Below are 16,926 nucleotides of genomic sequence, written 5' to 3'. Positions count from 1 at the left end.
AACTTTGGGAGAAGTGAAGCAGAAAGAATCTTTGTGACAATGACAATTTAAGAAACACTAGACAACCAGCTTGCTGGGGTGCTTCTAAACCTTCTGCGGGGAGGTGAAGCAGTGGAGCGGTCATGTGGAAAATTCCCTTTCTCCTCCATGCACAGTCATTCCCAAGCTGAGGGAAAGGCATTGTTTTCCTTGTGAAAACCCTCATTCTGGACAAGATTCCATCAGGCTAGGAGAAAATGCCTTCACCTGGGAAGAAGTTGTATCCAGTAAGTGTAGAGGACTGAAGGGTTGAGTCATGTTGGTCTCTTGGAGATTTTTGGTTTCAAGGAGGATTCAAATGTGTCTGATTTCTTAAAATGTAATTAGACAGAGAAAGGGTTGCATCTGGCCAGACCATGGTGGCAGGGGACGTGGAGGGAGGCCTGGCGTCCCTCCTTCCACACGCTCCCAGGCTTCTCTATGCATTTGGGGGCAGCATTCATACTTGACTGGTAAGAAATCCTAAGGAAGCTTCCAGCAGCATTCAGCCCCCACACCTCCCATCAGTGGAGCCTTGCTGGGGAGCTGTCTCTGCAGGTTTGCTGTACCTGGGCTGCAGCTCTTGGCAGCTGTGCCCATCAACCCTGATGAGCCCCTGCACATCCCACTGGGTAGACAGCAGCTATGAAAACTGTTCTACACGTCTGCTTAGATCAAGGTATCATCTGCTGCACCACCAGACAGCCTGCCCACCTCAGCTAGCCCTCCACCTAGAAAAATAGGGAGCATGGTTGCTCCAGGTGTGTGACAGCCCTGCCAAAGGTTGCAACTTAGGAGCAGAGATTCAAGCCAGTGCTATAAATAAGCCAAGCTTTATTTTCCTACAAGCAGCTTGGTTTTACTACTGTTTGCTGCTGTAAATGTGGTAGATATCAGATCCACCTACAGACAGGCCTGCCTTGAGCCTCCCATGGTGCTTCTAGCCAGGTGCCTTTGGCAGGGTGACCGAGCCAGGCCACAGCTGGGACTGTAGCATGGGGAACGTTCCAGGCACTCACTCAACATCACTAGAGCTGGCAAGGCTTGCTCTGAGCCAACCCTTGTTCTACTGTCTTGTTCCAGGTATAAACTATCAGGCAAAGCTCCTTCAATACTAGCTCTTGTCTCCTGACCTGGTCAGAAGCATTTACCAGCAAGGGCCACTTTCCTCCGACCATTCTATGTAAATATTTTCCAGCTTTTCCAAGGGAGGCAGGGAGGCTCTGCAGGCGATGGCTTCAGGAAGTTTTAGTCCCATCTAGGCCCCTGGCTGGGGCTGTTATCTCCCACCCAAATTGGAGGCAGCTGCTGCCAGATGTGTAAGAAACTCCTAGGTGTGCAAGAACAAAATGAGGAGGTGTGATCATTTACATTCAGTAAATGATGGTGCGAGCACAGACTGTCACCAAGAGATCTGTCTTCCTGCCAACTTCTACACTAAACAGAGGCTCTGATTTTTAAGAGGGGACAATCCTGTAGGGGACAGAGAGGGTCTGGACCAAGCACTGAGAAAGAAGCCTGCTAGGCAAAGTCAAACCATGTCATTGAGGGAGAGGCTTTGGCCTTGATTCAAAACTAGGCTGACCCAATGCCCTGGTTTGCCTGGGACAGTCATGGACTGTGCCCGCCATCCAAGTTCTATTTTTAATGGTGCCCCTTTTACTCACACACACAAAAAATCCATGTTTGGATGATGAGTTTTGTGATTACCCTATTCCAAAGATGAGAAGGAGTTAGGCTAGAAATGCATCCAGAGTGACATGTAGGATGTGGGGCCCCAAGAAAGTTCACTTGGCAGTGCCTAGAGGAAAGAGATGAGTGGTAGAAGGCCAGGTTGGTTCATTCTCAAGCATATTTAGAACTGCAGCCTTGTCAATAATTTTCCCTCATGACCTTGCAGAGTGTGATGCTGGAAGGGTCTTTGGGGTGGTCTAATTTACCTCCTCTTACTGGAAGAGGACATTAGGCTAAAAGAGATAACAGTGACCTGCCCAAGGTTACACTCCAGTTGCTGGCAGAGTGGGGATAGAAACTTGTCCTTAAGGGGTCAGGTCCAGGTACTCTTTGCTGGGACAGAGGGAGATGGAGGACCCTGAAAGAGGCTGCAGAGGATGAACAGACACATGGAAACTTCCGTGGCAGCTCCAGGACAGGGAAGCACCCTAGACTACCCCACAGTTCCTAGATGGTGGGATGGGAGGACAGATACTGGTGGGGTTTAGACTTGCTGAGCTTGCTTGGATGTGAGCTCAGGTGACACCTGGAGTCACAGGGGACTGCAGGTGGAGCCAAGGGCAAATGGGCTCTCCAAGGTAGTGACCGAGAGGGACCAAAGAGATTAACTGGCAAATAAGACTAAGAATCAGTGAAGAAACAGGTAGGTATGGAGATCAAAAGCGAACAGGATCAAATGAGTAATTTATGGAATCTAAATATTGTTCTATGGTTCAAATTGTAGTGAAATCTGAGAGGCAACTCCTGATAACAGCTACCTTACCCTTGGGTACCATTTCCCTAGCCCCTTCTTGGGTCTGCAGTGGTGCACAAACCTTAAGCCAGTAACAGCTTCTACCTCTGCTTGGTAGATGGGAAACTGAGTCACAGAGAAGCTGGCTTTCTCCTGTCTTACAGGACCCTCAGCAACAAGGGTATGATTAACAAACCTTGAGAGTGACTCCAGAAGCCTGCTACCACAGTACCCCTTGTGGTTCCACTGCAGTCACACCTCCCGTGTGTGCTCTCCTGTTGGTGAAGGGGTGGAGTGGTGGATTTTTCTATGAATTTGCTCGTCTGAGTGGGCCCCGCAGGAAGAAGCCCAGGGCATGAGAGTCTGGGGACCCTGGCTTTCTGGTCCTAGTTCTATTGCTGGCTGACTAGCTATGCAGTGGTGGCTAGTCACTTCTTTTCCTGTCCCTCCTGCTCTTCCTGGTTGTCAGATGAAGGTTCTGGCTTGTGCCATCTTCAAAATCTCAATGCTTTTGTCTTCGCAGGGGGATCTGACCTTGGTTCAGTCATCTGCTTAGCTGTGAGTTCATCTCTTGCATCTTCTTGGCAGTCTCTCTATAGAGCATCTTCACAGGTTAGAGAAGGTAGAGCTATGTGATTGAGGGAGGGGCTTTGGACTTGAGTCAAAATTAGGCTGCCTGGGGCAATCATGGACCATGCCTGCCTTACAAGCTGCATTTTTAATGGTACCCCTTTAAATATTTGTCCTCAGGTCTCAACTACCTTTGACAATGTAGAATGCAACATTGGAACATATGACAATGTAGGAATGCATGCAAAATATAATTTTAAAAAAATCAGCTGGGTGCAGTGGCTCATGCCTGTAATAGCAGCACTTTGGGAGGCCGTGGCAGGTGGAATACTTGAGGTCGGGAGTTCAAGACCAGCCTGACCAATATAGTGAAACCCCATCTCTATTAAAAATACAAAAAATTAGCCAGGTGTGGTGGCAGACACCTGTAATCCCAATCAGTGGGGAGGCTGAGACAGGAGAATTCCTTGAACCCAGGAGGTGGAAGTTGCAGTGAGTTGAGATCATGCCACTGCACTCCAGCTTGGGCGACAGAGTGAGACTCTGCCTCAAAACAAAACAAAACAAAATCATATTTGGCCCAGATCTACGTTTTTTGCCTCCCACAAGTTTTCATGAGGTTAAGTTAAATATGTCAATTTATTGGCCGGGCGCTGTGGCTCATGCTCGTAATCCCAGCACTTTGGGAGGCCAAGGCAGGCAGATCACGAGGTCAGGAGATTGAGACCATCCTGGCTAACACAGTGAAACCCCATCTCTACTAAAAAATACAAAAAATCAGCTGGGCGTGGTGGCAGGCCCCTGTAGTCCCAGCTACTCAGGAGGCTGAGGCAGGAGAATGGCGTGAACCTGGGAGGCGGAGCTTGCAGTGAGCCGAGATTGCGCCACTACACTCCAGCCTGGGAAACAGAGCAAAACTCCATCTCAAAAAAAAAAAAAAGTGAATTTATTTCAGACAGCCTGCAAAATGGATAGCTCACTAGAGCAAACATACAATCACCTGCAGGCTGACTGTAGTCAAAATAATCTACTGTCACACTGAATGGGTTTTCTCACATAACATCTACAAAAACCCGGCATACCGTTGTCACACCCACATGGTGCCTTCTGATATGTGACATTAGAAAACCTCAATCTCTTGAAAAAAATCATAAAATAGTTTCAGTATATATGAACTCAGCACACGTTTTTGTTCAGTGAAGCTTCTTTCTTTGATGATGCCTGTTCAAATATTTGCAAAGATTGAGAATACACCCACAGAAATCATCCTCTGTTGCTGAGGCCACACAATCGGCAGAAACCAACAGGTAAGACACAAAGTAGTGAATGCCACTGGAGGTCACGCAAATTCCAGGAAACCTCAGGCCATCTTAGCCTTCCTCTCCCACCCCCAAGCTATTAGTTTCTAACTGAATATGCTACAGAAGCCAGCCAGAATACCATGAAAGTCAGTAAGAAGGTGAAATGGTGAGAGGAGGAGGGGCCTTTGGGTAGCATCTCTTTTCACCTCTCGCTCTAGATGTGAAGAAACTCAGAGGGGGCTGCGGCATCTCAAGTCGGGGAGGCCATGAGGACCACTAGAAGCAGGCCTGGAGGTGTGGTCTCTGGGGCTGGGCTCCGTCGCTGCCCTCTCTACCCCAAAATGCCTCTGAGATGCCCATGTAACATCCAGGGGAGCCCAGGATTTCACCCTCTGAAAATGGGAAGGGATGGACAGTAGGGGAAGAACAAGAGAGAAGCAAGAAGAAGCAGATGGTAGGAAAAAACACTGGATGGACGGAATAAAGACCAGAGGCTGGTGAGCAGAGAAAAGAGGTGAGCATCCAGGGCCCAAAAGCTGCTTCAAGGTCACGGAAAGTCAGCCTGCACCTGAAAGGAAAGGTCCTTGCAGAACAGAACTTAAAGCAGGAAACAGAGAATTAAGCGTGGAAAACAAGAAAGGCCCATGTGACTGAATCTATGTCATTCTAAATCAGTGTATCAGACGCCCAGGACTCTGATAAATCAGGGTTCCCAGACAAACCCAACACTTGGTATGGGCAACACTTCTTTATTATAAAACTAACATCACTGAAAGCTTTTTTTTTTTTTGAAGACCAAAAATATCACATCTTAGGCAAATGAGTTGAAAATCCCTCAGAGTGACACCCTATTTTTTTCCACCCATTTCTAAAGTCAGAGGACACCTGGTAAAGAAACTGGTTTTTAGGTAAAGAAATGCAATTCCTGGTGCACGCAGTTTCCTGGTGGTACAGCACTGAAGTGACATCATGGAAATATTTGTGTCTCAAGGTCAGTCTGCAGGGTTTCTGTGTGAAAGCATGAGTCTTAGTCAGTGGTGGGAAAGTGTGTGTGTGCACCTTTGTGATCTGCTGCTGTTTACTGCTCTCTGCTTCAAAGACAAAGTTTTAATTAAATCCAGGTGGGCAGCTTGCCAGGATTTTCCACACTTTTGGCTCACCTAGGTATGCAGCCTAAGTGTAGGTTATACCATTTGGAAATGCCTCTGCTCCTGTCATTTGGAAGGAAATACACCAATGGTTACTTGGCGTGGGGGGCTGGGGGGAAGAAGTTTGTCTTCCACTCAAGGGCAAGGAATCCATGACATAAGATGCTCATTCTGGTGGTGAATATGAACAGTCTAATTTGTGCAGCATTCCTTACGGTGACAAAAGTAGGAAGCAGCAGACTGGGAACGTATGGAATCCTTTGTCTTAATTAAAAATAAAGTAGGAGATATGGAATTTGGCCAAGCCTCATAAATCTGCTTAAAAAAAAAAAAGCATCAAGACTCTGTCAGATAAGTTTAAATAGAACCAACTGAGCCCTCTGGAGAGTTAAATAGATTCCCCACTCATGTGGACACCCACTCTCCTGTCACTTTCCCGCACTCTGCAGGCAGCAGTGGTGCTCATTAACCAGCAACCCTCCAATTCGCCTATGACAAGCTTATCCCCCTGGAGCACACGATTCAGAGATGATAAATTTACTCCCGCTTGTAAAAATGAAACTCTCCTCGGGGCAATAAAAACGCTCTGAGCCTTTAGGAAATAAGTTCTTTATCTGATAACCTATTTTCATTAACAAAGTCTGGTCCTCTTGGTCAGGACAGCTCTTCACGGCCAGGGAGAACTGCTCTAAGGTAACTGGAAGGGAAGAAATGGAAATTGTGAATGACTTCACTTCCACCTCTGAGCCCTTCTGATATGAAGGAGGACACTGTGGTTAGACGTAAATAGCATGCTGTCCGTCCTTCCTTGGTGACATGACAGAGCTCCCCAACTGTGCCCTGAATGGGGCAGGGGCCCCCACACAGTGACTTCTCCACTCCATCAGATAGAGACATTACAGTAGAGTACAAGGCCATTCTCATCAGCAAAGGTCCTCCCTGAACTGCCAGGAAGTCCTGGGTTCAGCTTACTTTTGGGCCATCTTGTCCCCAGAGATGACACTCTAACCCCAGTTCCTGGGACCTTCACTGAGAAGACTCCACCTGCCTTTGTAAATCTGACAGTGCTAATTTTTAAAATCTCAATCTTCCATCATGATTTCCATGGCTTTAATTCTTCTCTTGGTGTATGGCCCCGAGTGTTGACTCAAACCCCATAAACTCCCCCATATATATGAAGTCATCTTTCTCCAACCAACCTTCTCGAAGAGAATAGGGAAGAGAAACCCAAGAAGGTTTACAAAAAAAAAAAAAAAAAAAGTTTTAATAATCCAATGAAATTGGCCATGAAAGCCCTAGAAATGTTAATCTAGAAAAACTTACACAAATTACATTCCCCTTCTCATATTTATGGCCAGGTTCTCATCAAAGGCTCACTTATGTGGTCACCAATGTTTATTTTGGTTTAAGCCACAGACTGCCCTCCTGTAGGCTGTGTTGACTATACTGTTTCATGCTTGAAAATGCTCCCACAATTCTCTGCCACCCTCAGATTTAAAACCACTTATCTGACAGGCATTAAGGGTTTTCCTAAGTTAACCCATCTAGATTAGCCTTTGATTGCTATACTCAAAGCTGCATTCACTCTTTACCCATTATGACCCTTCATTGCTCTCTGCTGGGAACAGTTCTGCCTCTTGTCTTTGAGTAGAGCAAAACTCAGTCCTCCAGTTGAATATCTCAAGCCCACCCATCCAGCCAGTAAAGCCACTGATTGCCCTCCAGTCCCATCCCAACCCCCACAGATCCCACTAAGGTGGGCAGAGCTAAACTCAGCCTCAAGGCTGAGGGACAGTCTGATTCCAATGATTTGACCTCAACCAGGCCTGGATGTCATGTCTGCAAATACAGATATTTTAAAGAGAACTATATCAGCAATAATGAATTTTATCAAGAAAATATTATCTGGGTAGGTTGTTTGTAGTTTTCAGTGTTACTCTAAACTAGAATTCCTTAGACTGCTTTCACCTCTGACTAAATGACTCCATGCAATCTGGACTGCTATCAATTGTATCTGGTGCTGATTATTTCTTCCAAGTTTAAATTTTGCTCTTATCCAGTCAAGACATACTTGGGATCCATAGAGATCAGTGTTGCCTTCCACATGCTTTCCAATGCTTATACCCACCCAGTCTTCAATTGGCTGAAGCGAGTGTTAATTATATAGAATCATCAATTTAATCTTTTTTTAAAATTAATTTTGCCTATAAAAGGGGCTCAGCAGAAACTTGTACAGTGAGATAAGGGCCAAAGCTATGTTAAGTTTACACAGATGCTTTTGCTCTCACTCATTCAGAATACACCTGCCTGGGAAAGATCCTGGAGGCAAGACCTCTCTCCCCCAACTCCGTTCCTGGTTTTGGACTTTTGCTGGGACCTGATTTGGTGTGATAACATATTGATCTCTGATTACTGTCTGAGGGTGGCTAAAGAATAATCTACAAATTCAGGTGCTAGGTTTTCTTTAGATCACCTTTTTAAGGTGGCTATTTTATGTGGTAAAGGTTTATGCTGTAACTTAGAATCTTACTTAGCGCAGGTCAGGGAAATCGAAACACTTGCTTCCTTAGAGAGCTACTGTACTGGATTCTCACCGATAGCTCTCTCCTCTCTGCGGTGACCCTGCGTTCATACTTCTCACTGCCTCTGCACTGGACTCCACTACGATATTTCTCGTTGTCATAGACATAGCACCCACTTCAAGTTACCTTGAATTCTGAACATCCAATCTAAACCAGTCGACTTCCATACCAAGCCAGCCCTTTCCAACTTTTTCCCATTTCTGTGGGACTGTCATCCTCCAGCCACCAGGCCACTGAGCCTGATTCTTTGATTTCTCCCTCAGGACCCCATGCCTGCTGACTCTTGTACGATGATATCCCTTGGATGCACTCCTTTCCCACAGTAGTGCTGCCACTTTGATTCCTGGAGAACTTCTCACTGGTTCCCAGCCTCCATGCCCACCGCTGCCACCACTCTGAACCTGGCCCTGCTGGAACCCCTTTGCCTATGGCCTGCATTCCTCCTCACCATGCCAGGCCTAGCCCCTCTTCCCCACGCAAACCACCCTGATGGCTCCTGACTCTCACTCATGCAGGGTTCCATCTTGGGTCATGCGCTCCCTCCCTGTCTCCTCAGGTTGTTCAAGATCCCACCTGATATGGTTTGGTTGTATCCCCACTCAAATCTCATTTTGAATTGTAGCTCCCATAATCTCCACATATCGTGGGAAGGGACCTAGTGGGAGGTAATTGACCATGGGGGTGGTTACCCTCCATCCTGTTCTCATGATAGTGAGTGAGTTCTCATGAGATCTGATGGTTTTATAAGGGGCATTTCCCCCTTTTGCGTGGCACTTTTCCTTCCTGCCACCATGTGAAGAAGGATGTGTTTGCTTCCCCTTCTGCCATGATTGTAAGTTTCTTGAGGCCTCCCCAACCCTGCAGAACTGTGAGTCAATTAAACCTCTTTCCTTTATAAATTACCCAGTCTTGGGTATGTCTTTATTAGCAGTGTGAGAAAGAGCTAATATACCACCCTTCTCCAGGGCCAGCACGGGGAGTAGTCTCAACACAGGTTTGGCATCAGACAGACCTGAACTTAAACCTTCCCTCTGCCACTTCCAGCTGCGCATCCTTAGACAAGTCACACAGCCTTGCTGAGCCTCGCTTCCTCATCAGTGATGTGTGGAGCCCGGAGCCCACTTGCTGGAGCAGGTGTGAGGCTGTGTGTGAAGAAATGGTGCTGGCAGTGAGTCTGCACTCCATCTCAGGTTCCTGTACGAAGCTTTCTCTAAGTCTGCCCTGTTCCCTGTTTGATGTCTTGATATGACACATGACACATGGGGTTTTTCTTTCCCAATCAGTCTCTAGTGTGTAGATGTCTGCGCTGCCCTGGCCTCAGGATAGGGTGCAGGAGATGGACTTGCATCCTATCCCAGACTCTGTCCTGTCCCCATGATGTCCAGCATGCCCACAGCCATGACCCCATTTTGTGGAACTGGACTGAAGTGGACTTATAGGAACACAAGGCCACACTCCAGTCCAGTTCCCTTCATGGGCTGGCTGAGTATTATTGAGCTAGCAGCCTACAGCCCTTTCTACACAGATGACAAAAACCAACCTTGAGAACAGAGGCCCAAGAAAAGCAGCATGCACCTGTCTCGGGTTTTTCCTCCCACCCTAGATGCCAGTGTGACACAAGCTCCTATGCCAATGCAGGTTTCTTTCTCCCCTCACCCCACTCTTATTTCTACCAAATCCCAAAAGAGAAGAAGGGGTGAAAAGCATTAGGTTTTCATAAAGACATACCCGAGACTGGGTAATTTATAAAGGAAAGAGGTTTAACTGACTCACAGTTCTGCAGGGTTGGGGAGGCCTCGGGAAACTTACAATCATGGCAGAAGGGGAAGCAAACACGTCCTTCACATGGCAGCAGGAAGCAGTGCTCAGCAAAAGGGGGAAAAGCCCCTTATAAAACCATCAGATCTCATGAGAACTCGCTCACTATGAGAACAGTCTGTGCGGCCCCTTCCCTGATAGCTGATTCACTGACAACTTGCAAGAGAAGCCTCATGACAAGTTGACATTTCATGACCCCTCCTTTCTTCCTCCCCAACTTTTAAATAGGAGGAAAAAAACCTCAAAATGAAAGCATTTGTCGTATCTACTTTCTTCTACTTTTGTTGCTGATTCAAGGGGTTGACTTCCTAATGAAAATAAGATACGCAGCCAAACCAGTGCCAACAAAATGCAAGGTCTCACTGGGGCATGAGTCTCCCTAAGGGACTCTCGGCGGAATCACTTTCTTGCCTCAACATGCATTGTCTCAACTGCTCTTAAGTGTTCCAGTACCATTCATGTCAGTAGTGGGAGGCCGAGGCTTCCACCTGTCTGAGTAGAGTTACGTTCTCCTTGGTTGGACCTTTCCGCCTTTGTGTGACAAAAGGGAGAACAAGAGACTTTTAGATAACAAGTAGCTTTCAGGTTGGGGATTAAGGAGAGGAAGCATAGGGAAATAAACACCTGATTCAAGTAAACAATGGTCATTTGGGAGAAAAAAATATGGAGCAGCATGAAACAGGTTTCCTCTTCTGTGTATCTGCTGCAATGATCGGCAGAAAATTATCTACAATGGCCTCATCCCCTGCAGTCATTGCTGTAAGGTAGAACCTTACAAAATGGGAGATACCTAACACTCAAGGAAATGGTTGCACCTAGAATAAATTTCATTATAACATGCTGTTTCAAATAAGGGGGAAGATGAAGCAAAGCAAACCCACAATACCATTGTACTGATTTTCCTCTTGAAATATTGCTGGTCAGTTTGGGCACCTGCCGCTAAGTCAGCAGGTACAGTTGACCCTGACTTATAACCTGCACCTGGGGCTGCAGTGCTCAGAAATCCTGTCTCAGAATGTTCTCTCAGCTTCTCTCTCAATCTTTGTGCCAGGGCCCTAGATAACAGGGGCTCTGCCCCTGGGGCTAAGCTTTAGAGGGCCCTGCCCATGGGGCTACGGGGACTGCCTACCAGGAACCTGCACCCACTCCTCCAGGGACCAATACTCTCATTTCCTGACCTAAATACCTTAAGCCTCTTTGCTGCGATGTGTTGCTGCTGGGGAGCCACACAACTGCCGTGTCCACTCTAGACCCATGGGGTAGCCAAGGGGCAGCTGATTGCAGGCGTGTGGACAGACCTTGAGTGTCTAGACCAGATGATCTGCACAGTGTGGGGTAGAGCTGGAGGTGCAATGAGAGAGAGGTGGGCCAAGGAGCTGCTTCTCACCATGCTGCAGAGTTCACACAACTGCTAGGAGCCTGGGCATTCTAAATTCAAATCTGGCCTTCTGGATGAACAAAGCTACATTTGTCAGGGCAGTAGGGCAGAGTAGATTTTCTTCAGCAAGTTGTAAGCTTGCTTTGTAATTCTGCCCTGGGCTCCATATGGGAGGCGCAGGCTCCTTCCTGGTAGGGAAGGAAGACCTGGCACTAAAATACCAGGTTCACCCAGACCTCTTCAGCATCTAAGCCCACTGTCCCTGGAAAGAGGAGATTGCACCAGCTGAGCTTCAGTCTGGTAGGGGAACATGGCTCTCATCTCAGACACCTATGGTGAAGATGAGGAAGCCAGCTTCCTTGTAGAGGTGGCAGAAATATGGGGGCTGACACCCACCCCTCCATGGACAGTTCCCCTGGAGGAGTTTGATGGCTGAGCATTGCTGGGAACCAGGCACCCTTCTTCAGAGGCAGCGACCTCCCTTACTGAGGCTTCCCTGGCACCAGGAGTAGAGGGCCCACGTCTCCTCACCAGCCTCTCCTTGGGAGCCTTGAGGGTCAAGCTCCCCAGCACCCATACCTGAGGCTCCTGGCCAGGGGCCCCTTATCAGTGACTCCTTCTCCACTGACTGCACCATGAGGTGGGACACTGCGGCCACTGTCCCTCAGCCGTCTCCTCCCACCTGTGTGTGACTGCAGCACTCTCAGATCATCGTGCAGAGCTGTCTGCCACTCCAGACAGCGTCTGAAGTCCCCCACCCACCTCTTTTTCATAACACCACAGAGAGACGTTGAGAGAGAGAGAGAGAAACAAAAAGCCTTCATTTTGCAGAAAGAACTCTGACTTTGTTTTCAGAATCAGCACTGAGGGTTGACAGGGGCCTTTAACTTCTTCGCAACCAGCAGTCATGGTGCAACCAGTCTGCACGTTGAGATGTGGTGGGGGGTGTGGAGCTGGCCCTTGGGGAACCTCCACAAGAGGGTGAGGGCCCTGCTCACTGTCACCCAGCCTGCCCTGTCAGAGAGTACCTCTTCCAGAGAGCGGCAGAGCATGACACGTGTGGCCCTCCTTTTCTCTGGCCCCACACCTGGGAGCCCACAGGAGCCAGTATGTGTCTCTTCTCTGGCAGACAAGCTCTTGGTCTATAACCAAGTCTCAACATGTTTTCTGCCCTGAACACTGGGATCTCAGCACTTCCCAAGGGACAGCCTCCTCCAGGATGGCAATGGGCCATTACTCCTCCAATGCCAACCCTCCTTTTGACTCCCACTGCCATGACCTCTTTGCAGATCTTTGTCCTCTGGCATGCTGGTCACACCCACTTGTTCTGGTCTCCATCCTCCATCCAGCTCCACTCTGGGTGTCTTTCTCCAAAGCACTACATCCCCTGAAGCTAGGAATCTTTCCCTCCAGGGAGTCCTGGTGTGATGGTCCCTCTCCTACTCCTTCCTTTCCCTGGCCACCTACTGCTGCCCAGCAGAGGCTAAGCTCCCTGATGTAGCATCCAGCACACCTCATGACCCACCCTGGCCCACTTTTCCAGGCTCATATTCTCACTATTGTTTCTTGGCCTTTCTCCCAAACACCTTCCTCCTGACAAGGCAGGCCCCTTGTCATTCCCTGTTCAAGTCCTTCATTCTGCCACCTCCACTTCTGTCCACTCTATGGCTTCTCCCCATCCTGCACAACCACGTCCCCACCTTCAGGATCCTATGTATGTTTCAAGACCCATCACGAACGGGTCTTCTGTGACACCGTGTGTGAGCCTGTGGCTTTGCACAGAGCCTGCACCTCTCATGGGCTCTCCCGCCCCACATATGTGTGGCCTCTGTGTTCACATCCTATTCCCTCTGCTGGATTGAAAAGCATCCCATTGTTCTGATAATCTGAGTCCTAAGTCTGGCAAATAGGAGGTACTGAAAACCTTCTAAGCAAATAAACTATGTGAGTCTATACTAAGACTAAGACTGTATTTCCCTAGGTAGGCAAAATGCCAATTTGGCCAGTCCCGGGGATGGGAACATAATGGGGGCTGACTGACATCTTGGAAGTCTTTATTCTAGACTGGAACATGGGAGCGAGACATGGAGAACTGTTTGCCAAATCCTAGATGTGAGCAGTTCCCAAAGGGGCTGGGGGGCCTGAAGGAGCCCAACCTGCCTGCTGTGTTCTGGGCTCAGGGAGAAAAGCAGCTGCCCTCTCTCCACATGGGGGGCATTGCACATCCGAGACATTCATCCTCCTTCTTAGGGCTCTCTGCTGGTTGCTACAGAAACAATCTGTAGTCTTTTGCTCAGGCACAAAGTCAGGAGACAGAGCACAGTGGTCACCTGCTTTCCTGAAAGGCAGGGCCCTTTCAGCCTGGGGCAAATGCACCATTCACTCAGGAAGAGATGATGGCGCTGCTCATCTGGACCCTTTCTGGAGCCCAGGGACGCCCTGTGTGCAGGGGGATGCCCTCCCCAGGATGGACAATGGCACGCTCTCCCCTATTTGACATGGCCTTGGCTCACCATGGCCAAAGGCTGCTTCCTGGGGCCTGCTGCAGTCTTAGCCGAGGGCAAGGTGTACAGCTGGGGGCAGCCAGAAGCAGCAGCCACTGTCACCGCATCTTTTCCCCAGTGTCATCTCCAGCAGCCAGTGTGAGCCTCCCCATGGCCCAGCTCTGTTCCCCGTGCAGATCCCCTTTCCCCTGCATGGAAGGACAACTTTGACACTAACGCTCAGCTGGAGGCCACCACCACCACCATCACTGTCCCATCAGCGGAACAAGAGTCAGCCCATTTTGGGAAACAAACACTGTGGACTCCAGTGTCACACTTAAATTGGGAAGATAATGGATAGGGCGGCTGCAATTGCCTCGGGCGTGGCATCCATCCTGTTTTCCACCCTGCAGGGATTCACCCTCCCATTTAATATAGTGCTCAGGCTCAGGACCTGAATGTTATGAGGCTCCGCAGTCCTCTCTGCCACGCGCCTGTCTCGGCGTCTGCATGTGTGGCCCCCTGGTCCCGCATGCGCCACACGTCCAAGCTGAGTTGGACCCAGTTCTCTCCTCTCCACCTTGGTGCCCAGAAGCAGCCCTTCCCTTGTCACCCTTGGCTTTTCCTCCTACCTCACCCTCCACCTGGAGGCTGTTCAGGCTCCTTTGCCCTCACACTTCCAGAACCGCCCCCACTCCATGCAGACCTGCTGCTGTTGCTTCTCAGTTCCTGTCCTCAGAGCTATTCACCTCCACACCTGAAGAAATCTTCCCAAAGCTTTCCCCCAGACTCCCCACTGATGGTGGGAGTTGACAATGACAGCTACTGGCCTTGGCACTCAGGCCCTGTGGGACCCTGCTGTTCACCCTCACATTGGCCCTACACCCTGACCACACCAAGCCATAAGCACCTTCCCAAGTCATCCATGCACTTCATGTCCTCCCTCCTTGTTCTTCCATCTGCTCGGAATGTCCTTTCCATCTTCCGGATAGCTAAATTCTACCTGCCCTTCAAAAGGCAAAGTCTCAAATGTTGCTTGCCTCACTGGAACTTCGTGGGGAGCCGTGTGGATCCTGTACCCCCTGCCCAGCTTGTGTCTCTTCTGTGTTCTCTCAGGGCTGCTAGTCTAGGGGCTCTCATCTCACTTCTGACCAGTGCTCCTCGGGAGCAGGGGCTGTTTCATACTGGACCTTTTATTCCTGGAGTGTAATGCAGTCCTTCGCCCACGGCAGGCCTTCAACAAATATGGGGCGAGAAGGGTGGATAAGGGAATGAAGGAAGGGTGCTCCCCATCAGGATTGTTTCTGAAAGATAACTAAGTAGATGCCAGATTCAGGAGGTGCAGCTCCACAGTTTCAATGTTTATTTTTCATGCAGCAGTAGAAGGCTGAGAGATGGAGCAAGCCGCAGCTTCTCAGGACCTTCTGCTGTATTGGCCTTATGGTCTGAGGCAATATCGTGATTCTCTTCCATAGGACCAACGCGGTCTGTGTGCTTCTTGCAAGAAGAAAGAACAGAGCAAACTGAGCTCAGCTGCTCACAGCTGCCACAGGTTCTGAGCAGCTGGGACCTTAGGCACCTCTGGTGTTAGGGCAGAACCTGGGTGTCTCCTTAAAATAGCACAATTACTAGAAAAACTCAACTGCATGTCCATGGCCTGGAATGGGTTTGCATAAAATTTATTTTGCCTTAAACTGCTCAGGATTGAAGGATGATAAAATATGCACAAGGCAAGGAACTCTAATATCCACTGCACCAAGAAGCTGGTTTACATACTGAGAAACAGCTGTTTTGAACATTTTTGAAAGCCATTTTTTTCTGCTATGTTATGTTTTCTAGACTAACCTACTTGCATGATTCATGCACTTTAATCTTCCAGCTCACAGAAAGAACTGGTTAGAAGCCATCTCTACTACACAGTCCTTTTTTGCTGCACTCCTGGACACAGAAGAATTTTCACCCAGAGTTATAAAAATCTATGACAATTATTTTATTTTCCAGGTGGCCAATGAAGGGAGAACTTCTGAGTGATTTTCAGGGGCAAAAAAGAATCTCAAGAGATAGGTGCCAGCAGTCTCTACACACACTAATGTTATATAAAAATTCAAAAGTATTCAATATGCTTTGATATGCCAGAGCTGAGATTCTACATGTCAGTAGACAAAGGTGAAATACTGGTGAAAACCTCACTTTTAATTACCTTGTGATCATTTTCCCCCTCTAACATTCTGTGCTACTTTAAGTAGGTATCAAAACTTGTTAAACGATTGTATCTCAGACGATAAATGCTGCTTTTTTTTTTCTTGTTGGTTCTCATGTTTCTGAGTAAAAGCCATCATTTTCAAGTTAATAGAGCATTATGTTTTCTCTGCAAATAAAATCTCGTAAGTCATAAGCAAAGAGAGAGGTAAATTCATAAAGAGGAGACAAGGCACTATTTTTCCTCCTGGCACTTGGGATCTCTAACAGGTTAAAAATGATGTTTTTATCTCTGGTGATTTATCAAACTCGAGATTTCACAAAAGATAAACAGATGCATTGAAGAAATAATACATCATCTTAATGCTTCATTTTGACACTTTTGGTATCTAAAGAGCATGTATCTTAAAGATCTCCCCTCCAAAAACTCAATAGTTTCCATGATTTACGCATTTAATTCTTGTTTTTAAGACACACTGAAATGAGAACATGCCAGGAGGCACCTTTAAAGAAGATGGCCACATTTGAAACATACAGATTATTTATAGAAGAAAAATTCAAAGAGTTGAAAGAAAATCTGGTTGTCAACAGACAGTTGCTTTTTCTATGTTTTTTTTCTGTAGTTCATTTTGGTTTTTGTGTGGGTGGCTCATGTGAGCTCAAAGGTTATTTGCTAAATGTTTTGTGAGATTAGAACATGTTGTCCTTTAAAACCTAAATTTAAATTTATGTTTAGTGCAAACATGTTTAACTTTACAATATGTGGTATGGAATAATATTTTTAAATACAAAACTATATCTAGAGTGTCTATGATAAATCAAGAGCTATACTTTTATTTTTATTCACCATTTAGAAGGTCTTATTCTCTACCCTGTTCCCAGTGGAAAACTCACAAATACAGTACACTTGGTGCAAATAATTTCTTTTTTTACTTTTTGTGTTACTTTTGCCCATCAATTTC

General features: G+C 47.5%; 1 protein-coding gene across 1 annotated transcript in view; it reads right to left on the bottom strand.

Annotated features, from left to right (window-relative positions):
* ACOXL (acyl-CoA oxidase like) overlaps positions 1–16,926 on the bottom strand; it is a 371,685-nt gene that overhangs the window by 62,633 nt on the left and 292,126 nt on the right. Inside the window, 1 exon segment of the mRNA XM_030921547.1 lies at positions 6,133–6,201. Coding sequence (XP_030777407.1) covers positions 6,133–6,201 — 69 coding nt within the window.

Source organism: Rhinopithecus roxellana, chromosome 17 (genome assembly GCF_007565055.1).
Source record: "Rhinopithecus roxellana isolate Shanxi Qingling chromosome 17, ASM756505v1, whole genome shotgun sequence".
Classification (NCBI taxonomy): Eukaryota; Metazoa; Chordata; class Mammalia; order Primates; family Cercopithecidae; genus Rhinopithecus; species Rhinopithecus roxellana.
The sequence above is the reverse complement of the archived record's forward strand: the minus strand, read 5'-3'. Positions and strand labels throughout refer to the sequence as shown.